The sequence below is a fragment of the Crocuta crocuta genome, unplaced genomic scaffold (genome assembly GCF_008692635.1).
Source record: "Crocuta crocuta isolate KB4526 unplaced genomic scaffold, BGI_CrCroc_1.0 scaffold149, whole genome shotgun sequence".
In the NCBI taxonomy this organism is placed as follows: Eukaryota; Metazoa; Chordata; class Mammalia; order Carnivora; family Hyaenidae; genus Crocuta; species Crocuta crocuta.
Window position 1 is genome coordinate 2,616,178 of NW_027551561.1, and position 18,404 is coordinate 2,634,581.

Below are 18,404 nucleotides of genomic sequence, written 5' to 3' on the forward strand. Positions count from 1 at the left end.
AGGGTTAAAAAAATAAGCTAAAAAAAAAAAAAAAAAAAAAAAAAAAAAAAAAAAAAGAATGAAACAAAATAACAAAAAACAATCCAAAAAAATATAAAAAACCTGAACACAAAAAGCACAAACCACACCGGTGTCTGGTTTAGGCTTTAAGCCCATTCTGCTTACACTCACGTAAACTACTTCATTCTCGGTCCAAACACTTGGATGCTGTTATGTTGCTAGATAAAGACTATATGGAAAAAAACCTTGTGATCGATGCATTAGCTTAAGGTAACCATTAGTGGGACAATGACTTTTATGGTATCCTGCTGAGAAACAATATGGTCTAACTACCAACCAAACATTTAAAATTTATACACTCCAAACTTTGGCTGCTTTGCCTGCTATGGGAAAAAAAAAAGTCCCTGTAAAGTTAACCGGAAACAGTTTATTTTTAGAATTAGGTTATTTTTAGAAAGCCATGTATCTTTCAAACAATATCTCTTTTTTTTTTTAATTGTTTAATGTTTTTTATTTAACATCATCTCATGCTGAGAGAGACAGCATGAGAAGGGGAGGGTCAGAGAGAGAGGGAGACACAGAATCTGAAACAGGCTCCAGGCTCTGAGCTGTCAGCACAGAACCCGACACGGGGCTCGAACCCACAAACCGTGAGATCATGACCTGAGCCGAAGTCGGTGCTCAACCGACTGAGCCACCAGGTGCCCCTCTAAGTGCTTCTTTATACAGGTGATTAGACAAGGCCCCTTCAAGGAGGTGATATTTGAGCAGAGACCTGAATGAGAAGGAGCTAGTCAGGCAAAGATCTGGAAAGAGCACTATCAGCAAGGGACCTCGTGCAATGCCTGGAAAGGGCCTGGTGAGTCTGAGGGACAGCAAGGAGGCCAGGGGATGTGAGGAAAGAGAGGCAGCAGGAGCCCAATCACAGACTTCCGTGGGCCGTGGGAAAGGTGAGATTTTCTTTGCACTGCAGCTGGGCAGTCGCTGGGGGTTTTAAACAGGGAAGTGATATATCTAGTTTAGATTTTTAAGAGATCCTTCCACCGCTATGGGGAGGGTGGACTGTAATGCGAGAAGACCAGTTTAAGGGTTCCGGGCAAAGACAGATACGGGGCTGGACTGACCTAATGTTGTGGAGACTGGCACAGGCAGCCAGATTTAGGGCGTACTTAGGAGATAAAGCCAAGAGGCCTGGTTGAGAGAGTGAAAGCAGGTGAAGGAAAGAAAGGAATCAAGGATCAGTCACTTTTTGGCCGAGGCAACCATGTGGCCGGTGTCACCATCGCCTGGGTTTGAGTCCAGGCTCTATCACTTGGACACGCCGCTTAGCTCCTCCAAGTCTCGGCTCTTCCCTTGCAAGGGATACCGATGCCCACCACGCAGGGCTGCGTCAAGACCAAATGAGGCCGTGTTTGTGAAGCACGACACATGTACACCACATGCTAAACACAAAGGCTGGCTCCTAGGAGTGCTCAGTGAGTGGGGGCTCTCATCAGTGTTTAATGGGGCTGAACTGTGGCTGTGCCCCTGTCAATGGAGCATCTCTGAGACAGGAAAGAAGTGGCAGCAGAGCGCTGAGAAGTGTGGCAAAAAGGATTCCTTTTAGTGGGGCCCAGGCGGGTGGGGGCTCAGTCGGTTAGGCTTGATTTCGGCTCAGGTCATGATCTCACAGTTCATGAGATCGAGCCCAGCATTGGGCTCTGCGCTGACAGGGTGGAGCCGGCCTAGGATTCTCTCTCTCCCCTCTCTCTCTGCCCAACCCCCCAATAAATAAACTAAAAAAAAAGAATTCCTTTTAATCACAAATAGGATTTGATGGGTCCATCAAATTACACAGGCACAGGCAGGCCGAGGTTCTGAATTTCTCCCTAGCCTTCAGAGAAGCCCTCAAAGTATCCCAATCGGTATATATTGTTCAAGAAAGCCCTGAGGGGCGGATACAGACTCCTGCTGTTTGGAGGGCTAGGTTGGTGCTCAGATTCACCTGCTGTGATGAAAGCATAGCGATCCTGATCCCCAGCACAACGGAGCCTTCTATGGGAGAGACCTGTTGTCAGAGCCAACCACACCACGCTTCTCGTTGCTGCTTTGCAGCTGTCATAGGCCATAAAGAATTACAGGTTTGGGTTTAGATTTGAAATAACTCAAATGACAGATTCCATGAGCTCTGGGGCCGCTAAATAAAACGAACAAAGAAAAAAATTGCCAAGACACCACTGGCTTTCCAATGTTACAAGAATCTATTCTTTTTGCCATGATCACAGTTGATTTCAAGTCCATACAGGAAAGAAAAATTCTTCAGATAGAAAGTTAGTTCCTACTAACTAAACCACATGGGATTCCCAACACCTCCAAAACAAGGTCCGCAGGCCGGCCAACCTGTCTAATTTACTACTGGGAAGAGAGAACCTGGCTTTACTCAGAAGTATATCCGCATGTGGGTCGGCCTGCACAAATCCTTTTCTGAGGCCCGCGCGGGACACTTCAAATTACCAGAGAAGGAACTCTGAAATTTAAGACTAATCTGTTTCCTCTCCCTGGAGGAGAAAGCTTTCAGTTATAAGATGAAAGTTACACAATTTCTGTATTTCTTATTCCATAAATACTTTACTCCAGTCCAACTCCTGATGTGTCCTTAAATAGACGGCCTGGAAGCTCCAGGTGACAGGCCTGTAAACAGAGGGCTCTGCACACCTGCTTTAATACCACTGGGAGCTCTCTTGGTACACCATGCTCCTACCTTCCACCGTGACAGTCACACACAGGCTCCTTTTCCCACTAGACCATAGGCACCTGTCTGATTCAATTTTTCATTTTCTTCTCAGGCTCTGCACAAACAGGGACCTCGAAAACCTTGGTGAATAAATCCTGGTCGGATGGGAAACACTCATTAAAATCCTCTTCAGACACATGGGCAACATTTTCTATTTTCCGTAGATGAAGCAAAAGAACCTGTGCGTGTGTGTCTGTGCATGCTTGTAGGAAGGTCTCAAAATATACCCCAAACTATTAAACAGTGGCCATTGCTGGGGAGAGAGATCTAGGGTAATTAAGAAGGAAGAGGGTGTCCTTTAAAAATATTTTATTTCGTTTGAGTTTTAACAAGCTATTTCTCTCTTCTCTCTCCTTTTTTTGGTAGACAAATTATCTGAAGAATGAAGATGATTTATAACTAAACTCAGTATTTTCTCAAACGCTTAGTATTTTAAAATTGTGATACATAATTAACATAAAATTCACCATTTTTGGTGATTTGTAATTCAGTGATTTTCCATATCTTTACCACGCTGTGCCAACCATCATCACTATCTAGTCCCAGAACCTTTTTTACCCCAAAGGAGGCCCCATGTCCATTAGCTATTACTTGCACTCTGCCCCTTCCCCCAATCCCTGGCAGCTCCTAATCTACTGACTATCTCTATAAATTTTTCTATCCTGGACATTTCATATAAATGGAATCATATAACATGTGGCCTTTTGTGTCTGGCATCTGTCATTTGGTATAGTGTTCTTGAGGTTAATCCTATAATATGTGTCAGTATTTTAGTCCGGTTTTTTTTTTTTTTTTTTGGCTGAATAATATTCCACAGTATGGATATGCCATATTTTGCTTATCCATTTGTCCATTAACAGACATTTGGGTTGTTTCTACTCTTTGGCCACTGTAAATAGTGCTGCCATGAACATTCATATACAAGTGTTTGTAAGAACACAGGAGAATTTTCAATTCCGTTGAGAGTGTACCTCAAGAAGTGAAGCATGTTTTACTCTGAAAAAACATTTTTAGATTGCTGTGCCTTTTTTTTTTTTTTTAATCTGGCAGAGTTACCCCCTAACACCAGGCATCTGTACATTAGTACCATGAATTACACGAAAACAGAGTAACTATTTCTTCTGAATTTTAACAAACTATCTCTAACATCAAGACTCAGTGTGGGGGGACTAAGCAGGTGCATTCGTAAGAGACAAGAATACTGAAAGCAGTTTAAAACAGAGGCTATCCTTGCTGTGGATTCTGTGTCTCCCTCTCTCTCTGTTCCTCCCCCATTTGTGCTCTCTCTCTAAGTAAGTAAATAAACATTTTAAAAAATTTAAAAAAAAACAGAGGCTATCTTAAATACTTTTTGGCCCTGTAACCATTCAACTTGTATCATAAGAAAATAATCTCCAATGTGAACAAAACTGTATTCACTGTAGCCTTATTTACAATAGTGAAAAAATGACAAGTGTTTGAGGATCCAACAAGGAAAGGATAGTTAGGGAAATTCTGGGCCATCTATGTAACAAAATGTCATATACTGACCAAGACACCACTTGATACGACATACGAAGAAAAGTAAGCTTTAAATTGCATTTACACATCACAGGGCACCTGGGTGGCCCAGTTGGTTAGATGTCCCACTCTGGATCTCTGCTTAGGTCACAATCTCATGGTTTGTGGGATTAAGCTCATCATACTCTGTGCTGACAGTGCAGAGCCTGCTTGGGATTCTCTCTCTCTCTCTCTCTCTCTCTCTCTCTGTGCCTCTACCCCGCTGACATGTGCTTGCACACTCTCTCTCAAAATAAACAAAACATTAAAAAATTGTATTTATATATCGTATATAAAAACAAACTCAATATGGATCAAAAATCTAAATATAAGAGCTAAGACTATAAAACTCTTAGGATGAAGTATAGGTAAATGTGACCTTGGGGATGACACCAAAACTCAAAGAACAAAAGAAAAAAACTAGACAAGTGGGATCTCATCAAAATGGAAAACTTTTATATATCAAAGGACACTATCAAAAAAGTGAAGGGACAACCCACAGAATGGGAGAAAATATTTACAAACTATGCAGCTGATATATGATAGAATATACCTAGAAAATATTGTTTTAGAAAATCCTCCCACAACTTAACAATAAAAGACAAACAACCCAATTAAAAAATGGGCAAAGGACCTGAATAGACGTTTCTCTAAAGATGTCCAGTAAACACCTGTAAAAGACGTTCAGTGTTATCATTCACTAGGAAAATGCATATCAAAGCCACAATGAGGTACCACTGTACATCCATGGATGGCTGTAACAATTACAAACAAACAAACAAAAAATAGTAACTACTGGCAAAAACGTGGCAAAAACCTTCCTAGGCAAGTGGTGAGAATGTAAAATGGTACAACTTCTGGAGAAAACAACGATGGTTCCTCAAAAAAGCTAAACATAGAGTTACCATGTAACCTGGCACTTCCACTCCTGGGTAAACTCCCAAGAGAACTGAAAACATATTTACACAAAAAATGGCCCATGAATGTTCATAGCAATGTAACAGCCAAAAATGGGAAACAATTCAAATGCCTATTAACTGATAAATGACTTGAAGTGCACACCCAAGCAATGGAATATGATTTAGCCATGAAAAGGACTGAAGGGCGCCTGGGTGGCTTAGTGGGTTAAGCGACCAACTCTTGATCTCGGCTCAGATCATGATCTCATGGTTGGTGGGATACAGCCCTGAGTCAGGCTCCATGCTGAGTGTGGGATTCTCTCTCTGCTCCTCCCCTGCTTTCACTCACTCTCTCAAAATGAACATATAACTTTAAAAAAAATCATTAAAAAAAGAAAAGGACTGAAATACTGATACCTGCTACCCAATGGATGAAATGCTTAAAACTGCAATGCTAAGTGATGAAAGCCAGGCACAGAAGGCCACATGTTGTATGTAAGATTTCATTTATATGAATTATCCAGAATAGGCAAATCCATAGACAGAAAACAGATTAGTGGTGGCCTGGGGCCGGGGTGGAGGGGAGGAGAAATCGGAAGTGGCTGCTGCCGTGGGACAAGGTTCTTTTGGGGACAATGACAATGTGCTGGGATTGCACACCTGGAATGCTGACATACCCTTATAAATATACTAAAAACAACTAAACTGTATACTTTAAATGTATTATGTAAAATTTTATTATAGGAATTGTATTTCAATTTAAAAATATCTTTTAAAGGTCCAATTTCAATTGTATAAAATGAACCCCAAATCTTCATCTGAGGGAGGGGAAAACAAGTGACTTTCTTTCCCCTTCTCCATTCTTGCTATAGTTTCTACATTTTCTGTCTTGACCATGTATTACTCTCTTCTCAGAAACAAATAAACAGAAGACAATCTCCTTTCAGGATGTTACTCAAAAAAAGGAATACATTCCTTTAGCATCACATAAAGCATTTATAAAATGTTTTGAAACCTCAGAGGAGAGCTATCTCCTCGTTCGGGACCGAAGTCCTCGCCTCCGCATGCGCAGTGCCCCCGATGCAGCTGTTAGGGTGCTGGAAGACTGAGGCAGAGGGCAAGCTGCCTCGTGTGGGCTTTCTTAACAGAGTGAGCCTTCTGTGAACACTCTGATGTTCAAGCCACATGATTAAAAATTCCACCTATAGGTTGTATGTTTATCATGTAATTTAAAAAGCTGGGCAAGTATAAATGTATATTAAAATGACCCCTATAAGCCGAAGGATGATTCTATTTAGAAAGGCAACTTATGCAATGGGAAATTTTTAAATTTTATTTTAAAAAACTCTCAGTGAGCCAGTTAACCCAATCTACTTTGCTTTCATAGAGGCTAAATGTAATGTTTAGCTCAAATCTAATTGAGTCACTAATAATGCATGTTGGTATAGTGGGTTTTTTTTTTTTAAATCCTAGTTAACATATAGTGTGATAATGGTTTCAGGATAGAATTTAGTGACTCATCACTTACATATAACACCCAGTGCTCAGCCCAGCAAGTGCCCTCCTTCATGCACATCCCCCCACCTACCTCCCCGCCAGCAACCCTGTTTGTTCTCTATATTTAAGAGTCTCTTATGGTTTGCCTCTGTTTTTATCTTATTTTTCCTTCCCTTTCCCTATGTTCATCTGTTTGGTTTCTTAAATTCCACATCGAATGCAAACATACACAGTATTTGTCTTTCTCACTTCTTTTGCTTAGCATGATAAATTCTAGTTCCATCCACGTTGCTACAAATGGCCAGATTTCATTCTTTTTGATCAGTGAGTAATACTTCATTGTATATATACACACTACATCTTCTTTATCCATTCATCTGTCGGAGGACATTTGGGCTCTTCCCATAATTTGGCTATTATTGATAGTGCTGCTATAAACATTGGGGTGCATGTGCCCCTTTGAATCCGCATTTCTGTATCCTCTGGATAAATACGTAGCAGCGTAATTGCTGGGTCATATGGTAGCTCTATTGTTAATTTTTGCCGGAACTTCCATACTGCTCTCCCGAGTGGCGGCACCGGTTTGCATTCCCACCAGCAGTGCAAAAGTGTTCCCCTTTCTCCGCATCCTCACCAGCATCTGCTGTTGCCTGAGTAGTTCATGTTAGGCCTTCTGACAGGTGCAAAGTGGTATCTCATTGTGGTTCTGATCTGTAATTCCCTGATGATGAGTGATGCTGAGCATCTTTTCATGCATCTGTTAGCCATCTGCATGTCTTCTTGTCTGTTCATGTTTTTTACCCATTTCTTCACTGGATTGTTTTTTGGGTGTTGAGTTTGATTAAGTTCTTTATAGATTGTGGCGCATGTAGGTACAGTTAAATCACATCCAGACATTTGCTTTTAATTTCCAGGCATTCTAATTTATGGAGTATTTTGAATCCCTCTTAAGGGCCAGGATTTAGGCAACTAGCAAAAAGCAGTGGTACCTCACCTCCTCCAGTAAATTACAGCACAGGACGCCTTAACTTTGTTAGGGCCAGCACTGTAAAACAAGATAAGCCCTGTCCTTAAGTTCTTTCAGTCTACATCTCTAACAGATGTCAAAGTGGCATCTGTCAAAAAAGAGCCAAAGATGACATATCACAGTGATCAGTTAGGGGAGCTGGACTGTGACAGGTCCTTCCAGGTGAGTTCATCGTCGCTACTACTCACCCTAATGGTTAATTAGTCAGCAAGGGGCTTAAAAGGGTCTGAATAACACAGTGAGAAGGGATTGGTGGGCACGGGAGGGTCACTGGTCAACTTGACTCCTTGGCTGACTTATCTGTTTCATAACTTTGCAAGGAATTCACTGAAATTTCTATGAAATTTGGCATATGTTACAGGCTATCAAGATATGCCTGGGTTTATTTTCTAGTTTATTCTGATGCCCTAAAATAAAATGGTGACCACAAAAGATTTTCCAAAAACCAAGACAGCTCAGGAAGGGGGTAAGGAGACAAGTCTTCAGGTGGGGTGCCTAGCAGCTAGACTGGGGAGTCAGGCCATTTGGACCCCCAGCCCAGCCCTCCTCAGCACTGTTTGCTGGGACATGGTCAGTGGCCATGACTAATCCACCAGTGGCCCTGCCACTGAGGCCTACAGGCTACAGAGGTGAAGGTGTGGTGCCACTTGAGTCCCAGTAAGGTTACGGGAGGTCAGGCTCAGGGTGAACGTCACCGACAGTGAGAAACACAGCATTTACATATTCCCAAGGCAGGGTTGCGATTCATCGATTCTCTAAGACCCAGCCTGCCTTGCTGAGGAGGCCATGGGAGTTCAGGTGCCTTTTCTAGAAACTAATCTTTAAGGGAAAATCCTTAAAGGTTATGGAGGAGCCGTTGTCAGGACTTGGAATGTAGAATGGTCGCTGGGTCATGAGAACTGGGACAAAGAATGGTCCAGGGTATGAGTCTGATCCAAACAGGCTGAATGGTTTCGAGAAGTCTGTGGGAAAAACAGCTGACCATCGAGAGGGATGAATAAAGAGCTTAGGTCTCAGCAGGACTTTATGGCCAAGGATTTGTAACCTGAAACTCTTTGCAAACTTGACAGAAGAAGCAACAAATGAATAATTGGAGAAATTTATAAATCCATTAAGCCAGAAAATTTCCAAAATAGAAGACCAAAAAGGGAAGAAATTGGTCAAAAAAAAAAGTGTTCCCACCTGACCATGGCCGACCCCACAGAGCGCAGCACCTGCCAGGAGCTGGAAGACCGCAGTCCAGGGGCCTAGACAGTGGAGAGGGGCCATGCTGCCCCGAGAGACAAGCACCTCCCAGCCCTCTCCTCCCTCAGACAGGAAAAAGGTGCTTACGGTGGGCCAAATGCCACTCTGACATTCCTATACCTACTGTCTATACAAAAGCATGGTCTTCACACAGCCCCTCCCCGTGTTTCATGGTCTCTATGGGGCCATCCTGTTCATTAGGCTCACCTTGTCCAGAGGGGGCCCTCCTGGCCCCCACATTACTCTGCCTCTTTGGACCTGGGGGACATTTCCTAGCACAAGTGAGGCGCGATCCATCCTGGGACAGCTCCTAGTTTACAGGCTCTCCTGGTCATCAGAAACAGCGGGGCCATTTGTGTTCCCTGTAATCCCAGAGCCCCCTAAACGTACAAACTCAGCAGGAAGTAGGCCCAGCCAGAGGAAGAGAAGATCGGTGCAATACAGGGGTTTGTGTGGCACTGGCGTCATTCTAGCAGCCTTCACCCGGATCGGTTTCCTGCAGCCAGCTGGACTACTGGCTTCCCTGACCCTGCCCGGCTGGAAGCCACGTGTGAGCGGTGGGGGGGCACTCTCAGGTGGGGTCTGTGTTCAATGCTTAAGCCTCCTGTGCCCAAGCAGACCTCTGTAGTGCGAACCNGAGGATATCGGGATGAGGTCAACCAAAGATTTCTCAGGAGACAAGTCACATGTCTATTACCTATTATTTCCTTTTGTGACTTGCACTTTATTTAAGGGCATTTTCATTTCTTTCGTTGCTTATTTTTTCCCTTACTACTAAAAAGAAATCAATTTTGAACAGGAAGTGACAAGTAGAGGAATATACATATGTACCTTTATATTTTAAGTATGGAAAGAGTGCTCTATGGGTCCTCATATCTTACTTCCCTAAGTAGATAGGGCCTTACAGTCTTGCCTTAAAACTAAGTGTTACAGGGACACCTGGAGCAGGTGACTCTTGATCTTGGGGTTGTAAGTTCAAGTCCCATGTTGAGTGCAGAGGTTATTAAAAAAAAATCTTCTCTTTTTAAAAAAATTAATTTCTGGGGCACCTGGGTGGCTTAGTCGGCTAAGCGTCCGACTTCGGCTCAGGTCACGATCTCATGGTTTGTGGGTTCGAGCCCCGCGTCGGGCTCTGTGCTGACAGCTAGTTCAGAGCCTGGAGCCTGCTTCAGATTCTGTGTCTCCCCCTCTCTCTGACCCTCCCCTGCTCATGCTGTCTCCCTCTCTCAGGAAAAAAATAAAACCATTAAAAAGTTTAAAAAAATAATTTATTAAAAGCTTGTTTGTTTATTTTGAGAGAGAGAGAGAGAGAGAGAGAGAGAGAGAATGTGCGTGAGCAGGGGAGGGGCAGAGAAAGGGGAGGAGAGAATCCCAAGGAGGCTCTGTGCTCTTAGCACAGAAGCAGATGTGGGGCTCGAACCCACGAACTGCGAGATCATGACCTGAGCTAAAATCAAGAGCTGTATGCGTAACCAACTGAGCCACCCAGGTGCTATCCCCCATAAAATCTAAAAAAAATCCTAAAAACCAAAAAAGTGAGTGTTGCAATGCAGGGCTTGAACTTACAAACTGTGAGATCGTGACCTGATCTGAAGTCGGTCGCTCAACCGACTGAGCCACCCAGGTGCCCAGGGACCAGTTCCTGATGCACTTACTCTAAGGCAGGTCTTACAAGGAGGCAAAGAGGAGATTTTACTGAAGCTCCAGGATATTGGGACCGAAGGAGTGGGGGCCAGAGAAGCTAGTGGAGGTGAAAGGTGAACCGGACTCCAGGCCCAATCTCTGCTCTTACGTCCCTGCTTCTGAGCAGCTGGTTCTGCAGTTACATCAGCTGTATGACCACCGGTAGGTTTTAAAGGAATACAGCGCGTCCCCGCCATGGCCGATGAGGCAAATGACCGACTGCCAGCAGACTCACCCAGCACAGTGCAGACACGAGGTGCGTGTCCAAAAAATGTCAGCTGTTATTCCTTGTGGGTTCCACGTCATAACTTAAAGTATTAAAGAGTTAAGAGAAACAGTTTGGAAATCACTGTTTTGGCTCATCTCCCTCATTTAAAAAAGTTGAAAAATAACTTTGTTAAAGCATGTAAATAGAAGAAATATTTTATAAAATTGTGTAAATGCATTTGTATAAGAAAAATTCAAACAAAATACCAGAATGAACAACAACAACAAACCTCCATGTCCCTCCACCCACTGTCACTCCAACTTCCTTCCGCAGAGGCAGCCACGACTGTCACTCCTAGACCTTCTTCCTACACGTTCCCAGACACAAGCATGCTTTTTGTGTTTGACGTTGAGAGGAATGACACCATATGTACTGGGCTGCAGCTTACATCTTCCACTTGACAAGAGACGTGAGGGGCTGCTTCTCTATGATGGCACATCTAGATCGAGCCCCCATTCTCCCGCTATTCCACAGAGCGGCTATATTATACCTTATGTAATCATTTTTGAATGATAAACATTATAGAAACCTCCACATTTTTTCCCCTTTTAAGGCTGCAGTTCACCTCTTTCTTGGTACATCTTCTGACACATGTGCAGATTTTTTACAGACCTCATGTCTAGAAGTAAAGCTGCGGCCTCACAGGGCAAGCACATTTAAATTTTCAATTACATAGTGATGACTTGCTCCCCAGAAAGGCTGCACTGATTTGCATACTGGCCACTGAAATCCTGTGTTGGTAGTCTTATAATATTTGTGCCGACCTGATGTAAGAAAATTAGTATCCTCTTCCATTTTTTTTCAAGTTTACTGGCCAACTATTTCTTCGATGAATTTCCTCTTAGGCGCTGTACTCATTTTTCTAATTGGTTACTTGCCTTTCTTCTTATTGATTTTGAAGAACTCTTTTATGCTGGCTATTAATCATTTGTTTTATAGCTTAAACTGTATTTTAATTCCTACTTTGTTGTTTATCCCTTAATTATGTTAATGGCCTCTTTCATTCTTTTTATATTGTGAAACCTTTTAGTACTTTTCCTTGTGGCTTCTGGATTTGATGTCTTGTTTATTTCCCCTAGCGCTCTCTTACTGAAGGGTAGTTCCTTTTTTCGTTTAACAGGGAAGGCTGCTCCCTGAATTCTAGCAGAGTCTGGACTGGATCACAAGTGTCCCTTGACTTGTCGGTCCAAGGGTTTTCCTACCGAGTCACATCACTTCTCTGTTGTTACCAGTTTCAAAGGAAGTTAAAAGGCATGACTCTTTCAACTTTGATTTCTTCCTTCCCTCCTCCTTTTTTCCTTCCCCTCACTCCTGCCTGCCTGCACAAGGTCTGTGTATTTTCTGAATAACTAGGGAACAGAAATGAATTAACCATGATTCCTGCATGCATGGAGCTCAAAGTCTGTGTGTATGTGCATGTGTGCAACAATGTGAATAGAAATTACATAAAACATAACAATTTGGTTTCTTCATGGGTAGGAAGTCTGAAGAAAGCATACTGAAGTGTTGGCGAGGAGGCTGGGTTTTCAGTGGTTTTTACAGTGGTTACACAGACACTAAGTGATGCTAACTAACACCACCACGTCCCACCTTCCCAAGTGGCCTGTGTGCATACCTTTGTGTTTTTATCATTTAGTGGTTCTCTGACACGTGGATTTGTATACTTGGCTTTGAGGTTTACAGAGACACACTGACCTGGTTTGCTCACCAGAGGCATTGAGAAAACAAACTCTATGGGCGCCTGGGTGGCTCAGTCCGTTAAGCAACTGACTTTAGCTCAGGTCATGATCTCACGGTTCATGAGTTCAGGCCTTGCATCGGGCTCTGTGCCAGCTCAGAGCCTGGAGCCTGCTTCGGATTCTGTGTCTCCCTCTCTCTCTGCCCCTTCCCCGCTCTCTCTCTCTCTCTTTCAAAAATAAATAAACATTAAAAAAAGAAAAAGAAAAAAAACAAACTCTAAAGTAAAAACATACCCTAATTGTAATAAAACTCAACAGCTGATAGAGTAATACAGTGTTTGTGAGTGAGTAAGTGAGGCCTCTATGACTCACAAAAGTACTAGTCTGTAAAATGGGGCAAAACATTGTAAAATGGTGACAGAACATTCTAAAGATGTGAAGTCCTGCACAATAGGAAACACCAAATCCACGGAGTACTCTGTGCCACGCTCACATGAGTTTAGCGAACTATCTGGAATGGGGATCGAGCACTAGAGCCACGGGGTGCAACCACCGGAGGAGAGACTATGTGAAGCCCAAGCACACAGCCCCGAGGTCACGCCCCTGCCTCCCTCAGGAAGGTCTTACCAGAGCTCCATCCGTCAGGGTACACCCCGAGAAGCGTTTTGCAAGAAACCCCTCAAAGTTAGTTGTTCTCTGAATTGCAAAAAGAAGCAATTTCACTTCAATCTCCTTGGCTCTGGTACGCATAATCTTGGCGAGTTCTGTCCTTCAAGAGAAAGAGGTAAGACTGCTGTCAAAAGAATGGATCAATCGAGACAGGATAAAGTAAAGGGTTGTAGCTTATATTAAAAAACAGGAAGTCTGTGGTCGTTTCAAATCCCAAAGTCTGTTACCAACCAAGTTTAACGCTCGGGGGATAATTAGAAATACATACTCTAAAAAAGAATTTTTAAGGTGAAATTATCCACTAGTCAAAAAATAAATCAAGGTGGGGCGCCTGGGTGACTCAGTTGGTTAAGCGTCCGACTTTGGCTCAGGTCACGATCTCACAGTTTGTTTGTTCGAGCCCCGCGTCGGGCTCTGTGCTGACAGCCAGCTCAGAGCCTGGAGTGTGCTTCGGATTCTATGTCTCCCTCTCTCTCTGACCCTCCCCTGCTCACACGGTCTCTCTCCCTCTCAGAAATAAATAAAACATTAAAAATAAATAAATAAATCAAGGAGATCAATTTGTTTACACGGTTAGAACGATTTTTAGATCTTTCCATAATTCATTACTAATATCTACAAAGCACTTAGTGTTTTACAAAAATGCACGTATTTTTTGCAATGTCACAAGTTGTTAATTACTGGATTACAAAGCTCCCTCTTTCTGACAGCTCACTAATCATCCCTTCAACTGGAGGCTGGGAACCCTGGAGAGCCACGGGAGAGACCAGTACTGCTGTGTGAAAAGTGACACGTCCGTGTGGCGGTGGTCCCCACCTGCGAGGCTGCCGTGGCACTCAGGGCTGTCTTGGAAGGGGAGCCATACGGGGCAATGACCAGAGAGCACTTAGTAAGTCCTGGGCTGTGATCATCTTCCCATACGCATAAATGGCAAAATCAGACCAAGGGCCACTGAGATTACTTGAAAATCATGTATCTATAGGACTGTAGCCAAAATTCCCACATTGGAGCCTGGCAGCAACAGCAGCAGCCCGGGCATTAGCTGCCACAACACATCTGCGGCTTGACTGCCCTTCCGTGCTCCTGCAGGCTTCACTTTCCACAGAGGCGGTTTGCAAGTCACGGAACTGGAGGCTGACGAGGATCAGTGACCAACTTCTCCAGGAATTTGCTTTCTTCGGTAATCAGGACTTAGAAAGTGACAGCCACAACTGTCCTTGGATCAACACTGAAAGGTTATCTAAACCTATGGCAGCAAATGTGCTTCCGAAAACAAGAGCCACACAGAATGTACAACACCAGCAGGAGTGAACCCGGAGGTGAACTGGGGACTCGGGGTGATGGCCGTGTGTCAGTTCCAACAAGTGTATGTTTTGGTGGGGATGTGGGTAACGGGGGGAGAGGAGGTTATGCGTGTGCAGGGGCAGGAGTGTATGGGAAACCTCTAGATCTTCCTCTCAATTGTGCTGTGATCCTAAAATTGCTCTAAAAAATAAAATCTATTTGAAAAAAATGAAACCAACAGCCGAAATCCCTTAAGAACCCCCCCCCCTTGTGTTTAAAGCATACAACTTGATTGTACTGTATGATGTAAAGAAAGGTGCCTACCACAAATTATTCTAAAGTGGTTGAGTTACGCTTAGACATGAGACTTTTTTTTTTAATTAGCCTGGAATTAATGTAATTGTGCACTGCGAGAAAGGCATGGATAACAAATAAAACCCAGGTAGCGGGTGGTGACACTGATGTGGTAGAGCTGCAAACAGAATAAAAAATCCTGACCACAGCTTCAGCTTTCTCATGGGCACACAGACACAGACTTCTTGGGTTTTAGTGTTTCAACATAAATGAGCTATCTGCCCCTGGGCTATACTCATAGAAACTGCAGACAGGATGAACGACAGGAAGCCGTTAGAATGCTTAGAACCATTCAGATGCTGAGACTATTACCTATGCAAAGATTATAAAAACACTGAATTAGGAGCAGGACATTTGTTTAATAAATATTTCCTGAGTGTCTACTATGTCGATGAGGTAGACACTAGCCCTGACCCGACAGAACTACCTATGTGACAAGTCAGAAAAGCAAAATGATGACTGATACACTGTATGCTGATATATGTGATGGAGACACAGGAGAAAATGTAGGGTGATGAATAACACAGGGAAGCCTGCTTATGAGCCTTAAGCAGGTTAACTAGAAAGGGCAGGGTGTTCGAGGCAAGAGAAAGTGCTAGAGCAAAGACAGGAGCAGCTGTAGCTGCTGTGTTACACATAAATTACTGTAGCCTGGGTTACAGGCTACTAGCCCAGGGCTCTCACGTACTCTTCCCTTTTTTTCTAGAAGATTTTCCCCTTCTTCCACATACAAGCTCTCTCCTCTAGGTTTGGAACTCTGAAGTTGAAGACATTAGAATACAGCTGTAGCTGTAGTTTAGGGGTTGGTTTTGGGTGTATAAAATATGACTGTCAACAGGAAAAGGATCTTCTAAAGGGAGAGAGTCCAGCACAGGAAAAGTTCTCATTAAAATTGGTGACTTTGAAACAACAACAACAAAAGGTGGAAGTGGTCACCCCATCCATGAGGCAACACGGAACCCCTAGAGACCAGGGGACTGATTTCAACTGGCCAATTTCAACTGATTTCAATTAATGGTAAAACTGGTCGAGATGGAATCTACCTGGTGATGTGGCAAAATTCTACCGCAATCCTCTCGGTCATGTACCACTCACGTGGAAACATACGGCCATATTTCTCCTCATAGTCCACGAGCTGGCGTTTAATCCAGGCATAGCGTCTGTCGATTTTGTCCAGCCAGGCAACCTTATTAGGAATGGAGGGAACAAAAGCCACCCACTGCTTAGAAGGGGTGTTGACAGTTTAAGGAAACAAGCAGGAACACAGAACCAAGAAAAACAAAACCAGTCTCTTTATTTCTCACAGTTTTAAAGACTCTAGGCTACTTTTACACTTGATCTAGAGGTACTTAACTCGGTCTGTGATTAGACTTCAGGTGTCTGTAAATTTCCTGAAACTGCATGCAAAGTTTTATGGATGGGTACGTTTTTCTGAGGAGAGGATGTGTAGCTCCCATTAATTTCTCCCAAGGGTCAATGACCCCAAGATGGTTAAGAACTACTGAACTGAACAGTCAGCCCCTCACAGTACAACCACAAACATTTTAAGGCAGGATACTAATAACATATAAATCAGTAGACTTGAGAGCATTTAATTTTCAGTAAAATTCAAATGTAACATCTGATTTCACTTGGTTAATACTTACATCTTGGTTTTCTTGAAAAAGTACCAGGTATTCTGACAGATGCTGTTTAATAAACTTTTTGATGATTTCCTGTTTGATTCTAGGGTCCAAAATATTAGCAACCAGACATGCATCTCGTAGGACGTTGCTGGGTCCTCCTGGCCTCTGGTAAAAACAAACAACGCACACCAGTTCAAGGGCCAGAAACAACCTTAAAATCTCATGGCCTCTGACAGCTGCTACTTTTTGTTCCTTTCTTGAAGCTGTTATTACTTCCACTCCCCTGACCTGTCTTCTGCTGTGGATGGAAACTTGTTACTCAGTGAAAGAATTGTTAAGCTAGCCTGTAGCAGCCCAAATAAAAGCTACTCTGTGACTCAGCAAGGAGACATTTAGGAAACAGGGCCAGCAATGGTCACAGGAAATTCTACTTTCTGAACGCAAAACCTGAAATCTCCTTGCTGAAGAGCTTTAGAATTCTTTTTAATGTTTTTTGAGAGAGAGAGAGAGAGTGAGCGCAAGTGGGGGTGGGGCAGAGAGACAGGGAGACACAGAATCTGAAACAGACTTCTGGCTCTGAGCTGTCAGCACAGAGCTCGATGTGGGGCTCGAACTCACAGACTGAGATCACGACCTGAGCCGAAGTCGGATGCTTAACCGACGGAGCCACCTGGGTGCCCCACCTTGTTGAAGAGCTTTAAAAGTCAGAATGATACCAGTCTCACTCCACATGTGCCATTTTCCCCTGATTCCAACTTCAGATTCCTGTTCCCAAGGTGCTTTATTTGTGGCAAACAGTGAAGTGGCATTTAAAATCTAAAACCAGGCTCCAAACCGCCAAACTTGTTTTGCTGACAACCAACCACCCAGACAGGAAACCAAAGGTAAGTATTATGGTTTGGGGCACTTGATCTGCAAAGTAACAGAAGGGCTGTCAAGGGGCCATACTGATACATCATGCTGGCAAGGCCTTTGTTATCACTGAAGGCAATTTGATCTTGCTGAACTTTTCTTTATAGTAACTTATGGAATGAACATGGCTGGCCGAGTGAACTATGGCAACAAGAACACTTGGAACCTACTCTTGGCTTGGCTAAATAGCTGTCTAGCTTTGGCATGGTTACTGAAACTCATCTGCAAAATGAATGAAAAAAAAAATGGACTTCAATTAGGTGGTAATTAAAGTTCTTCCAAATCTTCATGATTTTTTGTGGTAAACTCTGCCCAGTATATCTATCTCAATTGAAGTTCAAGAGTTTTGTAAGTGTTGGGGCGCCTGGGTGGCTCAGTCTGTTAAGCATCTGACTTGATTTTGGCTCAGGTCATGATCTCACGGTTCATGGGTTCCAGCCCCTCGTCGGGTTCTGTGCAGACAGTGCAGAGCCTGCTTGGGATTCTCTCTCCTCTGTCTCTGGCCCTCTCCCAGGTGTGTGCTCTCTCCCTCTCAAAATAAATAAACATTTAAAAAAGAAAGAAACAGTTTCATAAGTGTTATGAAATTGCCTAAGAGCAAAACTGTTGAGATGCTAACTGGCTCTGTGCTGAGTGGCTGTTATGTCATCCGCTGAGAGCTCTGACTGCTTGCTTACCTCTTGCTTCTGGACGAAAGTGATCTGATACAGAAGTCACAGAAACTGAAGCCTATGGGATCATGGATTCAGATATTTTCACTTAAAAAGGACCTAGTATAATATTTAATATCTTGATTTCTAGGGGCACCTGGGTGGCTCAGTTGGTTAAGTACCCAACTCTTGATTTTGGCTCATGTCAAGATCTCACAGTTTGGGAGTTGGATCCCCACATCGGGTTCTGTACTGACAGTGTGGAGCCTGCTTGGGATTCTCTCTCTGCCTCTTCCCCAC

The 18,404-nt window shown here is 43.4% G+C and overlaps 1 protein-coding gene across 1 annotated transcript in view; it reads right to left on the reverse strand.

Annotated features, from left to right (window-relative positions):
• The window catches only part of VPS53 (VPS53 subunit of GARP complex), a 136,290-nt gene that overhangs the window by 65,102 nt on the left and 52,784 nt on the right, over positions 1–18,404 (reverse strand). The window contains exons 9-11 of the mRNA XM_077749623.1: positions 16,564–16,707; positions 15,961–16,103; positions 13,238–13,379 (exon numbers count right to left, since the gene is read on the reverse strand). Of these exons, the coding sequence (XP_077605749.1) occupies positions 13,238–13,379; positions 15,961–16,103; positions 16,564–16,707 (429 nt within the window). The remainder of the gene's footprint in view (positions 1–13,237; positions 13,380–15,960; positions 16,104–16,563; positions 16,708–18,404) is intronic.